We start from the raw sequence: 19,451 nt of genomic DNA, 5'->3' as shown, positions 1-19,451 counted from the left end.
CCTCTCATTCCCCCTGCTCTGGTGTTTCTCCCTCTCATTCCCCCTGCTCTGGTGTTTCAGATTTAGAATAAGTTCTTTTGTTTTGAGTGAAGAGGAAGTGTTGGTTACTGACTGGGATGTGTTTGTCATCCTGCTGCAGGTACGAGAAGATCTACGAGGAGGTGTTGGGTCTGGAGCCGGTGCACGTGTTCCACGGATGGATGAGGGTGGATGGCCGGAGCATGAAGAGTGCCTTGCTCAGCATCATCAAAAAGTGGAGCTTCATGTTCAAACAGCACCTCATCGATCATGTGACCAACAGGTGATGCTGCAGCCGGGTCTGCTAGAACCCCTAGCTCATTGTGGATCATGTTAGCTAACGTTAGAGGATAATGCTGAGCTCTGTCAGGCCTGGAACAGCAGCAGTTTTCAATGAAACTGCCACAATCAGTAGCACTAGAGCCTGAGGGCTTAATAGTCTTGACCAAGAAATGTTGTTTCCAATAGATTTTTATGATTGTAATATTATCTACAGCCCTAGTGGATGTGGCATTGTCAGTAATTAACATAATTAGTTGATTTAGGAGTAGAATCCACAGAAGAATAGGCTAAAAAAATGAACTAATAGATATCAACATGAAACTTCCCAAGTTGATTACTCACATGAAGACAAAAAGAAAATGCATTGTACAAGTTTTCTGAAATGTTATTTTTAAATTTGCAAATGAGGCATTATCTTATTGAAAATAGACAAATTTGCATAAATGCCCAGAACTAAAATCTGAATATTGGATAAAATCTTGTTTAATTTTGGTGACAAATTAGCTCACAGTCAATGATTTTTGAAAAGTGAAAAACAGATAATATGAGCAATATTGCCAAGTCCACCCTTATCCCACCTGCTGTGTCTACTGCCACTTTACTGCAGAAATTCTGCTGTGTAACCTAAATCAGCTAATTGTGCAAATTACTGACATTGGCCAAAATGCAACTTTTAGCAACCAAGCTTAATTTCCTCCATTAGGGATGTAGATGCTATTATAATCATATAAGTTAGTAGGAAACCCCATTTCTGAGTTTCCTATTGGCCGTGTAGGAACTATAGCACATCTGTGCAAGTAGAAAGGTACTCCAGGAGGAGGTTTGCAAGATCGTCTGATTATTCCCGGGGAATAACCCTGAATAACGCTCCAGCTCAGTTTTTCTAGTGTCTTTACAAACATGGACATGCAGGACACGTTCTACATGTGATGTAGAACGGTCCCAGACTGCTCTCAGATACCCTGTCCTGCCAAGTTCATAACGGCTCGGTTTGACCTGTACTGCTCCTAGTTGTTGACATGAGCCTGTGACTGGCCGAGGTCAGCTGAGAACATCCAAGACGGAACATTTCATTTACCCATAGTAAATAAATGCATGCACAATGAAAAAGTCTACACATCTTCATTGAACGAGCAAATGTAATAACATGATAACATGTAAGAGCAGCTAGACATGACAAGACCTGCTCAACACTCTGTTCTCATGGCAACAACTAGCGGGTCCCAGCCGTGTGCATCACTTTGTAGCGTCCTCTGGAAACCATCTCTCTATTTGGTGTTGTTTTTTGCAGCGTTTTGTCTGGATCCTGTGCATGTGTTGTCATATTGGTGAAGATGTTTTCTTCGTTTTGCAGTGCGGTGAGCTCTCAGGGCCACCGTAGATGAAGGTTCAAATATGTCTCCCCAAACGGATGGTTCGGTTAGCATCTAAGCTGTTAGCTGGTAGTTAGCCAGCTACAGTGACTCAGACTTCAGAAAGCTCCTCAAGAGCCACAGAAGACATTCTGGTTCCACAGGTCCACTAACTCCCCATGGTGCATACCTGATCTTAATTGGGATTTCTAATAAGTGTCTTTGTAATGATCCCTGTTGTCTATTCCCAGTCTGTCAGATCTGGAGAGGTTTATCAGTGTGGCGGAGGCTGGCCTGAGCCTGCAGGTGGAGGAGGGGGACTACGGTGGCCTGGTGGGGGTACTGGCTCACCTGATGGCTGTTAAGGAAAGACAAAGCAGCACAGATGCCATGTTTGAGCCGCTGCAGCAAACCATCGGCCTGCTGAAGCTCTACGAACAGGAGCTGCCTGACGTGGTCTACAAGCAGCTGGAGGTAAGGACTGATGGGGAGTCATTTTACTAGCACACCTTCTTTCAGCTGAGACAGAGACATCTCTCTCACTTCCACTCTCTGTCTTCCAATCACCAATCTGTGTTCTGTGCTGTACCTGTCACTCCTGCCCTCCTTGCCTTCATCCCCCTCTCCCCCCATGTATGCGTCTGTCTGCAGGTGTTGCCAGAGAAGTGGAACAATGTGAAAAAGCAGGCTGTGTTAGTCAAGCAGCAGGTGGCACCTCTGCAGGCCATCGAGGTGGCCAGCCTGCGACGGAAGTGTGCTGCATTTGATGTGGAGCAGCACACCTTCAGGGAGCACTTTCGCAACAACGGGCCCTTCAGGTACAGGTTTATTATATTTATGTAGTACTCCAGTCCAGACTCAAGACCCTTTTCTGTTGTCTTGGACTCGTCTTGGACTTCTAGTTGGTTTGGACCATGTCCAGCACTATATGCTTTCGTTCTAAAGTAACTTCCACCTGCAAAACGAAGCCACTGATAAAGTGTACCTGACCAGTTTTATTTAAAATCCATCTAGAACAGGCATTGAGATTGGTGGCCTGGTACATCAGGGACAGTAGGCTACCTCCATCATCAGGGAGCAGTCGGTTTCATTTTAACACTTTGTTCTATGAATTCTTCAGGACTAGCGATAAGTTCAAGAATTGGAACTTCAGTTTTTTTAGAGACACCTGCGTTGCTTGTTATTTAGAACATTGTCCATCAGCAGTCCAGAATGTTCTTGTTACACCAGAATAAAAAGACTCAACATCTTATACTGTATGTGAAGCTGCACATACGCTCCATGTGACTTAACGTTTTTAATTAAATTGTTGTACTTAAAGTAAATAATGGGCCTAATTGGATCCTTTCTGTCTCGGTCTTGCCTATGTCTCATCTAGACTTGGTCTTGACTTGGATTAAAACCAGTTTGGACTTGGTCTTGACTCGGTCTGGCCTAGTCAAGGTCTTGGACTCGACTTGACTGCAGCCCTGTACACAATTATGAATCATGCTGTAACTGATTACATGTTATAAGATAGCTATAATCTTAAGTATGACACAGTTCAGCGAGAAGCTTTGATAGATTAACAAGTCACCTCTCCGCCTCCTCACCTGATTATAGAGTGTTATCCCGAGGCTCTCATGTCCGACAAGGCTAATTGAATCTTAACATAATTATAATTAATTCATAGGTAAGAGATGCTTTGTCATAATGTCTAATTGTCAGATTAGTTATGTGTTTAATTGGTCTCTTAATAACCTGGTGATTATTTTCCCATTAATGCCATGGAAGCCATTGTTAACTGTCACAGTGTGCGGTTAGACTCTGGTCTGGTTCTACTGCAGCCCTTCATTACCTTAACACTGTCTGATTTATAGTGTGTGTGTGTGTGTGTGCGTGTGTGTGTGAATGGGATCATGCATTCATCCAGGTTTGACAGCGAGAGTCCCAACCAGATGTTGGATGCATTCCAGCTGCAGATCCAGGAGCGGGAGGCAGTGATGGCCTCCCTGGTGGAGTCTGCCAGCCTGTTCGAGGTCACCGTCTCCGAGTACAAACAGCTCCGACAATGCAGGTAAAGCCCAAAGCTGGAGGCAGGAAATACCACAGGCCCGTGCCAAATTCCAAACTATAGCAGAGATGCTCTCTTACTGCGCTGTCGCTATCTGAAGAGTTTCAATTTTGATGCTGGTTTTTTGATGCCTTTGTCTTCTCTGTCCCCAAGGCGGGAGGTGGTCCTGCTGAAGCAGCTGTGGGACATGATCAGCGTGGTGGAATCCAGCATGGCGGCATGGAAGATGACTCCCTGGAGAGACATTCACGTGGAGGACATGGAGCTGGAGTGCAAACGCTTCTCTAAAGATATCCGGGGGCTGGATAAAGAGGTGAGGGGGGAGAGCGGAGACGGTAGGATGGAACGGAGCTGCTATCGTCTGTCCAGAGCCCTTAGGCTGATTCCTGGTCTTTGTGTACCACAGGTGAGAGCGTGGGAGGCCTTCACCGGTTTGGACAGCAGGGTGAAGAACCTCCTCACCTCCCTGCGGGCCGTGGCAGAGCTCCAGAACCCGGCCATACGCGCCCGGCACTGGCACCAGCTGATGGCTGCTACTGGAGTCCGCTTCACCATGGACCAGGTTTACATTCCATTCTCCAGATAAGCTATAAGAACGTACTGCACACTGAGTTCTGTATTCACCAGCTGCACACTCTTTAGTTGATATCATGTGGATTCTTTAAGGGCAGTGTGCTCTGAGTATTTCATGTTTTCTGTCCCATCCTCACTGGGCGCTTTGTCTGCTGAAGGAAGATCAGATGATGTTTGTACTGATAGGTTTGTTTCCTACAGGGGAAGACAGTGATAGCTGCCACCATTAGAATCTTATAATAACAACCCACCTCCCGTTTTCTATCTTTAGACTCTTGATGTAAACATCTGTCCCTTTTACCAATTTAATAGTACTTTTACTGAAGTACAATATCTTTGTACTCTTTCCACGTCTGATGTTGACCACCAATACAGGCCTTGGTAGTGTCCTGCTGTCCTGCTGTGTGTAACACCTGCAGCCGGCGCTGAGGGTTGCTGCTGTATGAAACTGTACTATTTATAGATAATATATGTCTAAACTGCAGAAGCAATTTGTTGCCGTGTTTGTTGTTGACGCCAGTTGGACAGAAACCCTCTGTCCTCTGCAGCTCTGCTGTCTCTTCTGTAGCTAATAAGTAATTGTAATTAATTGTCCAAGAATATTGAGATGTGATGTGTAGACTGTGCTGTGAGTCCAGTTTTTTCACACACACACACACACACACACATATAAATATAACTAATGTTGTAATGTTATCATATGATAAAGTGTAGCTGTGTGTTGTCTGAGCAGGACACCACGCTGGCCAGCCTGCTGCAGCTGGAGCTGCACTGCTTTGAAGAGGAGGTGAGAGGGATCGTGGACAAGGCTGTTAAAGAGATGGGCATGGAGAAAGTCCTCTCTGAGCTCAACTCCACATGGACAGGTACAGGCAGAGACATTCTGTTGTAGTAATTATAACAATAACTTGTATTTATGTAGTGCCTTTCACAAAACCCAAGAGCCCTTTACCAGAGTTTCCACGGGGTCTTAACAAGTCTGAAATTTCAAAATCTAAATGTTAGGCCTTAAAAAGTCTTAAATTCACTGACGAATCGTGTTCTAGGTCTAAAATAATTAGAAACAGATCTAGATTGAATGTTTCCACAGCGCTTTTTTTTTACCTTTTTTATTCTGTGGCGGTATATATAATTTTCTGCAATATGACTACAAATGAGACCAACATGCAACTTATGTTGCAGCCGAGTGCAAGGCTGCGCCAGCCTCGTTCAGGGACACATTTTATATTCTTCAGCTCTGGGCAAGTGTAAGATTAGCGATGTTTCCAGTTTTTTTTTAATGTGGTGCTATAGGTCTTAGATTATGTTTATAAAAGTCTTAAAAGGTTCTTAAATTTGACTTGTTGAAGCCTGTAGAATCCCTATTTTCAGAATTACTGGAGCCAAGCTAAGCTAAGCTAAAGGCGGCTGTAGGCTGTGGGGAACAGGTGGTGTTTTTGAAACATGGGATGTAGCATTGTGGATATCTGCAACACTAGAGCAGGGCACTTATTTCTTTAGGAAGTCTTACCTTTTGTTCATAAAGGTCTAAACATTTGTATTGTCCTTCCATAGTATTTACCAATTCCTTCATTATTCTGTCCCAAAGCATCTCTACAAATGTTTCAAATTATCGCCCTATTTCAAAGCTTCCTTTTTTTATCAAAAATCTTGGAAAAATGTGTATTTATGCAGCTACAGTTTTTTTTGGAGGCACATGGCACTTTAGATATTTTTCAGTCAGGTTTTAAAGCATTTCATAGCACTGAGTCTGCACTTTTAAAGGTTTTTAATGACCTGTTTTTAATAACGGATTCTGGTGATTCAGCCATTTTAGTGCTTTTAGATCTCCATGCTGCTTTCGACACAGTTGACCACACAATTCTACTATCTCGCTTGGAAAACTGTGTGGGAGTTAGGGGGACTGCCTTAAAATGGTTCCAGTCATATCTTTCAGGGAGATGCTTCTTTGTTAAAATTGGGGACCTATCATCAACTGTGCCCTCTAACGTGGAGTCCCCCAGGGATCTATTCTTGGTCCTATCTTTTTGCACTGTACCTCCTTCCACTTGGATAGTTTTTAAAAAGCATGGCATCTCTATCATCTTTATGCTGAGATTGTCAAATTATATACCAATCAAAAGCAGGAAGGCAGCTCCCTGACACCCCTACTAAACTGTTTAAATGACGTCAAAGCGTGGTTAGCCCAAAATTTTAAAACTAAAGAGAGTAAAACTGAGTCATGCAGTTTGGTCCCACAATCTATGTAAACTTGGGCCCCTCAGTGATTTTGTGCATCCTGTTGTAACTAACCTTGGGGTAAAAATAGACAGTGATTTTAAACTTGACAAACAAATAAATGCAGTTGTGAAACTAGTTTTTATCATCTTCGTCTTTTAGCCAAAGTTAAACCGTTTTTGTCTTTAACAGTTTTGAACAAGCTATACAGCTTTTATTCTTCTCGTTTAGACTACTGTAATGCACTTATACGGTATAAGTCACAAAGCACTTTCACGCTTACAGTTAGTCCAAAATTCTGCAGCGCGTCTTAACTGGAACCAAAAAGCCGCTCATATAAGTCCAATTCTCGCCTCTGCACTGTTCTGTACGTTTAGGATTGATTTTAAGATTTATTGTTTGTTTTTAAAGCTGTGAATGGACTGGCCCCAACATATATCTCAGACCTATCCAGTTTATAGGCCGGCGCGATCACTGAGGTCAGAGAGCCAGCTCCCGTTGTGGTCCAAAAGCGAACTTAAAACTCGGGGGACAGGGCCTTTTCTGTGGCTGGACCTAGACTCTGGAACGCTCTGCCCCCCCATGTCGAACAGCCCCAACAGTTGAGTGTTTAAGTCTGTCTTAAGACAATTTTATTCTTTGGCTTTTAACTCCATGTGAGTTGTGTGGTCCTCTGTGGCTCTTATGTTTTATTGTATTTTAGTATTTAGTATTTTTATCTATTTTTTTAACTTTTAAACAGATGCTCTTATTAGTTTTACCATATTTACATTAATTGTTTGTATGTTTGAGTTTCTGTGCAGCACTTGGTAACTTTGTGTTTGTAAAATGTGCTATACAAATAAAGTGGATTGGATTGGATTGGAAAGCATGTATGTATTGAGTACTACAATAAAATGTTGTATTGGGTGAAGTACTTGGTAAACAATAATTTTTATAGTCTAAAATCCTTTCTGATATTTGACATACGTTTGCCGTATGGCCATAAAGTTGTTATTACATTTAATTCTGAATGGTATTATAAAAGTCTTTGAAAAGTCTTAAATGCAACGCGGGCCCGCGTCTCATGTGTAGTCAGCATGAGAGTTCCCCCCCCCGCCTTCCAGAGTCTATGACCTATATCTGAGTGTGTGTGTCTTGTCCAGGTATGCAGTTCCAGTACGAGCCCCACCGCCGCACCCACGTGCCCCTGCTGCGCACGGACGAGGAGCTGATCGAGACGCTGGAGGACAACCAGGTGCAGCTGCAGAACCTCATGTCCTCCAAGTACATCGCCCACTTCCTGGACGAGGTGTCGTCTTGGCAGAGCAAGCTGTCTGTGGCCGACTCGGTCATCTCCATCTGGTTCGAGGTGCAGCGCACATGGACCCACCTGGAGAGCATCTTCATCGGCTCGGAGGACATCCGCTCGCAGCTGCCAGAGGTTACATGCTGAACACATGCACACACACACACACACACACACACACACACACACAGCTAATTACATCCCCGACAAGCTCAGATGCAAGCAGGCCTTGACCTGCGCCCTGTCGTTGCCAAAGGAACCCAGAGAGCGCAACTTTTATAGTCTTCTAGACTTTTTTTAGCTAATTAAGAATGCATTAATTGGCTCATACTCCCAGTTTAGCGAGCTGAGATTAAATAACTTTTTATTAATTGCTCCCACAACGTCGGGGCTGGGCTTAAACCCAGATGTTTGCTATTAAACCTCTGACTCGACTCTCTCTCTCTTTTGGGAACCTAAATCCCCCGGCCGGGCTCCCTTCCTCTGCAGGACTCCAGGCGCTTTGAAGGGATTGATGCTGATTTCAAAGAGCTGGCAAACGCCATGCATCAAACGCCCAACGTAGTGGAGGCCACCAATAAACCGGGCCTGATTGGTAAACTGGAGGACATCCAGAGCAGGTGAGACTTCTCTCTGAATATCTGTGATCAGTCTTTAGACTTCAGACACATGGATGCACACATTGACTGTGTTTCTCTACAGGCTGTCTCTATGTGAAAAAGCTCTGGCAGAATACCTGGACACCAAGCGTCTGGCCTTCCCCAGGTTTTACTTCATCTCTTCGGCTGATCTGCTGGACATCCTGTCTAATGGGACCAACCCGCTCCAGGTGACTCCACTGCATTTTAAGCTTCAGTCTGTTCCCAGACTTACTTTCTACTTTACTTCTTTCATAAACCATGTTCCATTGCAACGTTCAGCTATTTAGCTGAGGGCTGTTGACTTCGGCAGTACCCGCGGTGTCCACACAGGGGCAATGTCGCTTATAGTTTTGCAGATTGTTCCAACTTCCATCATCAGGACATTGTCTTATGCTTCTCCACCATGAAGAAATAAATCACTGTTAAGCACAAACTTTCTACTAAATCTCCTTAAAGAGGAAGTTAGCAGGCACGCTGCAGAACATAGGTCCTGCCCTTCTATAAATGATCCTGAAGAACAGTAATGACGCGTGCGTGGCTACCATGAGCTGAGTGGGCCTGTTTGTTTGCTTAGGTCCAGAAGCATCTGTCTAAGCTGTTTGACAACATGGCTAAGATGCAATTTGAAGCAGATGGACAGGGGAATCCTTCTCAGACTGGTCTGGGCATGTACAGCAAAGAGGAGGAGTATGTCCCCTTTAATGAGCCCTGTGACTGCACTGGACAGGTAAATACACCCGTCTTCATTTACTCATGTCTCTAAAACTGGGCTGCCATCACTAAATGCTAAAGACATTTATAATCTTCAAGGGACTTAGTGCTGACCGTGGCACTACAGCTGTCTGCAAAGGAATGTAATGGACGAGGAAACTGTCTTACCTGCCCTTTTCTGTAATAGAAGAACATATATATATATATATATATATATATATATATATATATATATATATATATATTTATATCAAATACACATATCACAACCCACAATAAAGGAAGGAAATGAAATGGAGTCTGTCATTGCCCCTGGGGTTTTGCATATCAAAGCCTATAAATCCATTAATTTTCCATTACATCCCATAGTATTTGCCTGACTCCACTTTCACTCTAATGCTTATTAATGACCTCATTAGGGTCCGTTGATAAGAAAGCCGTCGGTGCTCACGTGACACACATTGCAAAGTGTTTTTACATTTGTATTCATGGACCTGTCTGGGGTTTTTGTGTAAGGTGGAGGTGTGGCTGAACCGGGTTCTGCAGAGCATGCGCTCCACGGTCCGGCACCAGATGACCGAGGCAGTGTTGGCCTACGAGGACAAACCCAGAGAGCAGTGGCTCTTTGACTATCCGGCGCAGGTAAACCGTCTCAGCGGGCTGTTTAACTGATGGATTGGTACCAGAGTAATGTGCATGCCTCTCTTACATATTGCAGTCCAGTGCACACACTCGCCAAGGCTTTACAGACACAGTTGGCAGCCAGATTCTGACCGGGTGGAGTGACACAGTGTGGGGGTTCCCCCTCATGTGCCATCACCTGAGCTGATTGCAAACGGGGAAAGTGAATGGATGAAGGGGTGAGGGTAGGTGGGAAGACAATGTGGTAGGTGAGAAGTTGAGGTACCAAATGGTAAGGGAGGATGGGTTGAGGATGCAGAGACCAACAGCAACTTCCTTAAAGAAAGCTATCTGGGACATTGGAAAGAAGAAAATAAAAGCCAAAGTAGATTAGAATGGGATCTAACCCTAAAAAGACAGTTTGAATGAGCAGAATATCTCTGTGCTGTCAGAGAGAGGAGCCAGAGACAGATCCTAACCAGGTACAGGCTGAGGCTGCATCTACCAACCAAAAGGTAAGAGAACATGTGGTCCGTGTTGGACAGGTGAGCCTGAGACAGAGGTACACTTCCTCCCACCATGTCTAACATTCAATGAAACAAGCTCCAAGTTCCACTCTGTAATCTCAGATTTCAAAGAGATGAATGAAGTTTTTTTACAAAATAAGTGTAGAAGAAAATGCATGAAGAAAAAAGAAGAAAAAATGCAGCGAAACAAAAGCAACTGCTGTATTTACTGTATAAACAATAGTTTGTAGGAGTGATCTTTTTGATCTTTTTTCCAAATCAAATGTTTCAGACAGCAGGGCTTTTCTACTTTTTTATACAGCAACACAGAGGAATCCATTAAATGCTCATTTTCATTCCACAAAGTAACTCCACACAATTTAGTAGAAACTACAAGATGTTTTGTACAAAGGAAAATAAAGGTTCTTAGTCCGTCTAGTTTGGGAATTATGGAAATGTGGAAGTGTTAACAAAATAATATCTAAAACTATCTAAAAACTAGCAAGTACAGCCCATACAAGGAAAAAAGTACAGCATGGTATGGCTGGGTATGGATAGCAGTTAGCTTATTGTTGTTGCCGAGTTCCATCTGTTGAATCGGAGACTGGATCTGAGGAAAACGTGGTTCGAGGTAGTAGCTTTTCTGTTTCTCCACTAATGCCTCTGCAATGGCGTCCGGATCGCCGCGTTGGACTTTGTCTTGTTTGCCATTCTGCTTCAAGTCACTCTAGCAAGTGCAAAGTTGTAAACTATAAATTTGGAACCATATCAAACAATTATTTGACAATGTTGGGCCAGGAACTCCAGCTTAATCCGCCATCTCTGTCCAGCCGATCACGTGACCCAGTTTGAAGAATGTTGATGTTGAAGATGAAATCTAGGATGCACTTGGTCCTAAAGCTTTGGAGAAGGTTGCTAATCCAATATTACAGGGTGTTAAATAAATATGATGGTAGGAAAGTATATAACATAACCTCTTATAGGTTATGTTATATGTTATAGGTTGCTTCTTAGAACAGAGCAACTTGTTCTTCAGTAATCAGAATACCTGGAAAATAAGTTGTATATAAGTTGTAATATATCCACGACGTGTCACTTCCGGGAATGATGCCTGATGTCCGTCCCCGTCCTCTCTCTCTGTGTTGGCGCTCTAACCTCTGGTGGATTTCTGAGGACTATGGTTACCTGGTCCTCAGATCTCTGCAGGGTAAATCCAGACAGCTAGCTAGACTATCTGTCCAATCTGAGGACTATGGTTACCTGGTCCTCAGATCTCTGCAGGGTAAATCCAGACAGCTAGCTAGACTAGCTGTCCAAGCTGAGGACTATGGTTACCTGGTCCTCAGATCTCTGCAGGGTAAATCCAGACAACTAGCTAGACTATCTGTCCAATCTGAGGACTATGGTTACCTGGTCCTCAGATCTCTGCAGGGTAAATCCAGACAGCTAGCTAGACTGAGAAAAGAAAATGAAATGTATTTCTATGTCAATATTACTATTTTTTTCTTTCTTTTTTTCTCTATCTTTTCTGTGTAAAATAAATTGTTAACTGACCAACAATGGGGCTGGGGAAATTAGATGTTTCTGTCTTCATCCAGCGCCTCAAGAATAATGCTATGTCATATAGCAATTCATTAATGGTTGCATTATAAAATGGGTCTGTTTCCATGAACGTAATAAAAACAATGTGAGGTGTGAAAGGTGGTAACGTGTCAAAGTGGCAGCGAGCACAAGCTGCTGCTGCTGCCAAGCATGCTGCCATCTGTATATTACCCCTTTAAATACAGGAATGCTTCTGCATGAAATCTCATCAACATTTCTTCCATTGTTCCTGATCCAGGTGGCGCTGACCTGCACTCAGATCTGGTGGACGTCTGACATCGGCATGGCGTTCGCCCGTCTGGAGGAGGGCTACGACAGCGCCATGAAGGAGTACTACAGGAAGCAGGTGTCCCAGCTTAACACCCTCATCTCCATGCTGGTTGGCCAGCTCACGCCGGGCGATCGGCAGAAAGTCATGACCATCTGCACCATCGACGTCCACGCCAGGGACGTGGTGGCCAAGATGATCACTCAGAAGGTGAGATCAATGTGGCAGACAACATGTACTGTTGACACCCGTTCTCACTCCCAACTGGTTAAATACTGACCCGAGGTCAGTGGCTCTCAGCGTCTGATACCAACGCAAAAATCAGCCTTCGGCTTCTGGATGAAACCCAGCGGGCAGAGCAGCAGCTCAAACGCAGCGCTGTAAGATGACATAGAATGTAGAGACACAACAGTACAGACACAACAGTAGAGAGACATGTCCCGTTCTTGTCCCACATGTCAATGAATCAACGTCATCTTTTCCCAAACCTAACTCTCCTGTTCTTGTGCTCCATGTCAGTTAAACATACGTCCTGACCCGGAGCGTCAAAAAGTGACGCCAAGAGTCCCGACTAAGAGCCTGTAAATATGCCCCCACTAAATATGCCCCTACTAAATAATATGCCCCTACTAAATATGCCCCTACTAAATAATATGCCCCTACTAAATATGCCCCTACTAAATATGCCCCTACTAAATATGCCTCTAAATGAGCCTTTTTGCTTCAGTAACAAACAGCAAAGGCCCCTGATGAAGTGTCACTTCCTGTGCTCTGGGAGTGAGAAGGTGTGGGTACTCTATGCATTCCTGTGTAGACACCACGACTGCTGCTGTATTTTTGAGAGGCTATTACCAGTGAGTAATGCACTCAAGATATTCAAGCAAGGCATGTCATTACCATAATTAGAGGCTGGTAAAGCTTCGATTATTTTTAGCTTCATTATAAGCCTAGGCTCTCACTCAAAGCTCTCTTTATTATTTTCAAGGTGGAGAGTTCTCAGGCCTTCGTGTGGCTGTCCCAGCTGAGACACCGCTGGGATGAGAAGGAGAAGCACTGCTTTGCCAACATTTGTGATGCCCAGTTTCTCTACTCCTACGAATACCTGGGCAACACGCCCCGATTAGTCATCACTCCTCTAACAGACAGGTACGGGGGCCTCGTGTGTGTGTGTGTGTGTGTGTGTCTGTGTGTGTGTGTGTTCAGAGGCAACAAAATGTCATGGTTGCTTGTTAACTGCCTGATAGCTGATGCTATTTCCTTTGGTGTTGCTATACCAAACTTTCCATTCTTGCACATCATATAGCCTATGCAGTTAACAATGCTAATGCTGGCAAATTTACCAATGCCATATGTAATGAAATAACATGACATGACCATGCTTGTATCAATAAATCTGTGCTGTTAAATTAATTAAACGTGCAGGGTTCCAGACTGCGCTGCAGAGTGGGCGGGGCTTACCCAATCTACCAGTTAGCATGAAACCCACTTGAAATCCATTAATAGATTTTTTTCAATCTGTGTTGATGAAAATTAGTATTTTTCTGACTAAAGGATACATGCGTCTCATTTTACAATAATCATCATTCTAAGGATCTTTTTTTGAATTATTTTTGATACCTACCACAAGCCAAACCTTGTAGAACAACTCAGCTCGGCCACTTTGCCAGCAGCTTGTTTGTTCACGTGCACATGATGTGTAGGATTCCCGATAAAGCTTCAACTACGCAGAGATGAATCCCCGCCTCCCAGATCCCTTTGGCAGTGTTTGACGGTGCGGTTTTCCAGACTGACCAGCATTCCCTTTGAAGCCTGAACAAAGCAGAGACAATGGGCTTTGATGGTGAGCTCAGCGGCCGTGTAGCGAGACGTCACCATATGGTGCATGCCCTCGCTGGTTGCCACCGGCTTTCATTTCAACAATGGACCGTGGACCAGGGAGCTGGGTGTCAAATCCTTTAATCCAAGACTTGAGAGAACAGAGAAAAGCATGTTTGCTTCATGATATTGTGACACAAGTTTCTTTCTAACGGAGCCGGGAGGAGAAGATGCTGTCAGGGGAAAACGGGATGTCACCAAATATCACAGTAGCTGTGAACAAAAGTTGTCTTTAGTTTGACAGTGTGAATACAGTAGAGACAAAAGGCAAACCATGAAATAAGATATAAAAGAAACATGAGTCAATATACAAAAGACATAAATATGATTTGAATAGAATAAAACAAAAATATAAGATAAAAATAAGCTGTAAGCTATATGATAAGATATATGAATGAATAGCCCTAAATGTAATGATGGCAGAAACCTTTTGAGCCTGGACTTGGAAGAACTGAGAGTTGGAGCGCATCACGTTTTCTGGGAGTTTGACTCTTTGACTCGTTTCCTGCTTCCAATGATCGCTACATGATTGCTGGATATAAACCATAATAGTATAAAGTTGTTATGAGCTGTAGCCTCCAGTCTCCTCTTCTGACCAGAGGCAGAACATAACGTCATCTCAGAGATTCTTCCTCCACAGGCAGACACAGCACTCTTCATCAGACTCTAACTACTGCTAACTTCCATCACTGATAACATTACCCCCGCTAATCAAATCCATAAATCCATACTACACCGTCAACCATCAACCACTACACCTGGATGGAAAGAAACACCTCTGCCGAAATGATGAATTAGTTAACGATCATAATAACACACATCTCTCTCTCTCTCTCTCTCTCTCTCTCTCTCTCTCTCTCTCTCTCTCTCTCTCTCTCTCTCTCCCTCTGTCTCTCTCTCTCTCTCTCTCTCTCTCTCTCCCTCTGCCTCTCTCTCCTGCTCCCTCTCTCTGCCTCTCTCTTTCTCTGCAGACACACACACACACACACAGACAGACACACACACAGAGTCCGGAGCTAAATGGGAGCTTGTCTCTGGAGGCCAGTTGCTCCGGTCCTGGTGGTTGATTAAGGCAGATAGGTGCTGATTAGCTCCCATAACGGGCCGGATGGATAGCGCCCTGCCATGAGTCCATATGGCTAATGTCTGATTACTCCACATTTTGATTGTGATATTTTGTGATTACATTATGAATCAGGTAACTGTAGAAGTACAATGTCTTCCTCTGATGTGGACGTAGACTGGAAGTCAGTAGTAGGCTATCCAGTGGAGTTGCATATGAAGTGGGTCGGGGTCCCTCTGGAATCCTTTTGGGGTACATTTTGGTTTTGATGAATTCTTCTAGCAGGAATACCACAGCCCAATCAACCGGCCCCCTCCAAACAGACACATTTTCAACAGCCACTGTTCTAGTGTTACAATTTGGCAGAGCTAACCAAAGTCAACAACTACATTCCCTTAGGACCCTAGCTAATGATAGCAATCTATGGGGTTAAACAAAGAAACCGCGATGTTTGAAAAAAATTGACAGTTAGACAATTATTGTTCCAGGCCTACTGGGACACGACTGATGGGAGATGTTTGGCCCATAGAGCCTGTTGGCGCTGATATGGGGATGAGACACTGTAGACAGATGGGATCATTTGTCTTCTGTGAGCTTCTGTCTCTTGTTGTGCTTTCCAACATTATCCCCTTCCATACATCATCTATTAACCAGCAGCTCATTAAAATCATTGCTGTGTTAATATTCAAGGCAAAGCATTGTGTTTATTGCCCTGATCAATAAAGTCCTGATTGTCTCCATCAGTTCACGTCCATGATGCTGCTGGTTTTTATTGATACGAGACAGGCCCGCTGCTTGTTAGTCCTGACGGCTTCTGTCACTGGGGTTGCTAATCAGCCTGCGTGATAATCAAAGCACAGGAGCAGATTCTATTATCATATAATGAGGTTATGCACAATGATGGATGACTGTCTGTGCTAGTAATAAGACTGTGTCATTTGCACTGTTTACGGCTGTGTGCAGTTTTCTAAATGCTGCTGTAGAAATAAAACCATAAAGTCACTCTGGATCATTGAGGGGGGAGCCGAATGCAGAGCTGTGTACATGCTTATCATTTTAAAATGAGTCCTATCTGGGACTATAATATATCACTTTACTTTGGAGAACTGGGATTTCTCACACACAGAACTGTAGATAATTAATCATAGATTGTTGTCCTCCCATATTTATTAGATTATGTGGTAGTGAAGTAGAACAATAAAGAAGTACACTTAGGTAGAAAACCCACGGTGTCATCCATCCATTTGACCTACAGGTCTTCAGCATGTGTTCTACCAGTTTGTGCATGCAGCTGCAGGGAGCCATGCTGTTTCAGGGTTCTTCATCCAGTAGTTCCAGTTGCATTCTGCTGCTCTTCGAACCTATCTGACGGTGCCCACCCCCTTACTCTGAGTTTCAGGTGTTGCCCTCTGGTTCTAGGTTCAGATTCTCTGTGATTAAGAGTAACAGGTACAAGCCCTCCTTCATCCCCACAGCCATTTCACTAGTTAACTCCGGCTGGGGCAGGAGGTAATAACTTCCAGCTCACTTGGCAAAGTGTGTAGTTTAGTAACCGATAATATGCGCTCCCTGATTATGGTGATGATTAGGATAATGATGATATCTCTGCAGCTGATGTGAACAGTTAGTGTTATAATGGAGCTGTTGATCATGTATTCAACATGCCTGGTCACTCGGCACTTTATTTTGTGCATTTGTATCTTTTCCATCATTCTGTGAAAGTATTTCTTGCCGACCAACATCTGGGCGCTCGACTTCCTGGAGTGTTGTTGCCAGGCTGAAAATAAACTCCCTTCAAAACCGTAAGTTGTATATGGACAAAACAAACGAAATACAGCAACAACATAAAAAAATCAGATTTGTTCAAACTGTCCCTATCTCCTGACAGTACTACGTGAATCAGATGATCAACGCTTTAAAGGTTTGTGACCAAGTCGAGCCAAAACCAAGCCCTGCCGATCTCACTGCCACAGCTTTCTGAATGGAGGTCATCAGCAGTAGTAACACTGGGCTAGAGACCCTGGGGTCTGATTGGTTGTTTCCCCAATGCCATTAGGGGCACCAGGAGGAGGAACAGGATCTCCTTCATGCATGACTGTCAGGATATAGCGACAGTTTGACCAAATATGACCAAAGGTTATTTTTTATAAAAAGTATCTACTGATTGTAATTAAAACCCTCCCGAGGAATGAACGAGCGTTTCCTGGGTCAAAGTATTACGTTCTCTCTGCTCTGTGTGTAATGTTGACACTATGTATTGATTTAATTTTGAGATTGTTTCCCATTGAATATTCAGTTCATTAATCTATATAGTCTAATCTATATAATAGTGTTTTGGCATGGCTGGCTGAGGGGCTCTATATCCTAGGTGGTATTGGAAGGGAGATTCCATTCTTGCATGTTTTGTTTCCCTCTGTTTTCACAAATCACGCCCTGTATATACAGTATATAATTATTTTGGTGGAACATTTTAGGTGGAAAAGGTCAAAGTGCACTTGTTATGCTAAGCCGTGAGCTAACGTGTTAGCGTAGTCCAGCTGCTCACTGGATGAATGGAAGGATCTTTATGAATGGAAGAGCAGCCAGTGGCTGTCGGGCTCCAGCCCCCGTCAGTGATGCATGCGCGTGTCTCTTCTCTGTTTCTAGATGCTACATCACCCTGACCCAGTCGCTCCACCTGACCATGAGTGGAGCTCCGGCAGGGCCTGCAGGCACTGGGAAGACTGAGACTACCAAAGACCTGGGCCGAGCCCTCGGAATCATGGTCTATGTATTCAACTGCTCTGAGCAGATGGACTATAAGGTGACAAGCATTCATGGGCACGTAGCTAATGTGCATTGGCAGCAGCTCACATTGTGCTTGTTTCTTTTCATCTTTGTCAGTGATATGGGATCCATTTGTTATTACAGTTGTCAACCCACCTTTATGCCCTTCTCTTTTCATCTTTTATTCTTTTCATCTTTCTTGTGCCTGCTTCCTTCTTAAAGAAAAGCTGATGAGTTAAACCCAGATTGTTATTTCTTAACTAACCCTTTTGAAAATGCCTCCTCCACCTCTCTTTATTATACGCTCCTGTGTACTCTTACACACTCACTTTCTGCACATAGACTGCTCAGGGGAGACATAAACATAATCTTGTGATCCAGCTTTCTCCTGCTTCCCCCAGACAGGGGCATCATTACAGTACAGAGGCGTACAGCCCCCCCGGCCATACACTCCGCAGAAAGGTGTCAGAGAGAAGTGCTAATGTACTCCAGGGGGAACACAGAGCCCTGCACTGTTACTCATATTCAGTTATGCACACACAGAAATAATAACGGCCAGCAGCTCCTCCAGCTGCACCACCTAAAACACACACACACACACACACACACACACACAGCATCAATCCAGCAGTCAGCTCCGGTTTGCGTCAGAGAAGGTTTCCTCTGCCCTGTAATTGGAGAGAGAAGTCAGCTGCGAGCCTCATCGTGGTCCAGCTGTTCACCTGCTCTCAGGTCGATGTTGGGGAAAACTGAAGTGTGGGTGGTAGACATTTTAGCCTTTCTCTTTTTGCCTTTAACACCTTGTTGTATTAGTGCGAGGCCGTGTATAAGCATCATCCAGTTATTCTACGCCTACTCCCAGCCTGTTGTTCTCACTGCCATCAATGCTTCTCTTATATCTTCTGTCTAATCAGTCAGTCAGACAGGGCGTCCACCTGTGAGCCTGTCTGACTGACTTCCTGTCCCGCAGTGGTCATCTGAATATCTGTCTTTCTCTTTGTGTCCACCAGTCCTGTGGGGACATCTACAAAGGCCTGGCTCAGACGGGGGCATGGGGCTGCTTTGACGAGTTTAACAGGATCTCAGTGGAGGTGCTGTCTGTGGTGGCTGTACAGGTAAGAACCGTTCCAGTTCCCGCTGCCACAGGTGCTGAGCACAGCTTGTGTGTATCTTCAGGCCAGAGAATCGGTGATTTTTTATCTACTGAAGTTGAAAGTTGAAATTAAGCTCTTAAAAACAGCTCTGCAGAAGTAAATAGCCTCTTCATCACCGATTGCACGCGTAAATTGCTTCAGCTATAAGACTAATCCACCGAGGCTGACACCTTAGCACCCCAGAGCTCCTTCCTAATTGGAGCCTCCTCTGATCTGATATGAGAGTTAGGGATGGAAAACCGCCCTTTGCTCGCCTGCACGCTGCTCACATCTTTAATAACGGCAACTCTGAGTGGACAAATTCTGTCAAAGCACATGCAGCCATAGGACGGGGAATTGGTGGGATCTGGACACCTGTACAGCACATTTGTATTTGTAATTTAGAGTTATTTCTTTTAAAATGAATTATCTTAGTTCAAGGCTTAATCAGAACACACACACACACACACACACACACACAC

General features: G+C 44.1%; 1 protein-coding gene across 1 annotated transcript in view; it reads left to right on the top strand.

Annotated features, from left to right (window-relative positions):
- Positions 1-19,451, top strand: part of LOC116705671 (dynein heavy chain 9, axonemal) — a 144,167-nt gene that overhangs the window by 17,206 nt on the left and 107,510 nt on the right. The window contains exons 19-34 of the mRNA XM_032542041.1: positions 140-301; positions 1,904-2,126; positions 2,304-2,470; positions 3,565-3,708; positions 3,859-4,018; positions 4,112-4,267; positions 5,012-5,144; positions 7,641-7,918; positions 8,273-8,403; positions 8,486-8,612; positions 8,999-9,151; positions 9,652-9,777; positions 12,103-12,342; positions 13,118-13,278; positions 17,717-17,873; positions 18,847-18,951. Of these exons, the coding sequence (XP_032397932.1) occupies positions 140-301; positions 1,904-2,126; positions 2,304-2,470; positions 3,565-3,708; positions 3,859-4,018; positions 4,112-4,267; positions 5,012-5,144; positions 7,641-7,918; positions 8,273-8,403; positions 8,486-8,612; positions 8,999-9,151; positions 9,652-9,777; positions 12,103-12,342; positions 13,118-13,278; positions 17,717-17,873; positions 18,847-18,951 (2,623 nt within the window). The remainder of the gene's footprint in view (positions 1-139; positions 302-1,903; positions 2,127-2,303; positions 2,471-3,564; positions 3,709-3,858; positions 4,019-4,111; positions 4,268-5,011; positions 5,145-7,640; positions 7,919-8,272; positions 8,404-8,485; positions 8,613-8,998; positions 9,152-9,651; positions 9,778-12,102; positions 12,343-13,117; positions 13,279-17,716; positions 17,874-18,846; positions 18,952-19,451) is intronic.

Source organism: Etheostoma spectabile, chromosome 17, assembly GCF_008692095.1.
Source record: "Etheostoma spectabile isolate EspeVRDwgs_2016 chromosome 17, UIUC_Espe_1.0, whole genome shotgun sequence".
Lineage (NCBI taxonomy): Eukaryota > Metazoa > Chordata > Actinopteri > Perciformes > Percidae > Etheostoma > Etheostoma spectabile.
Note: the sequence above shows the minus strand (reverse complement) of the source record. Positions and strands in the feature narration are given on the sequence as shown.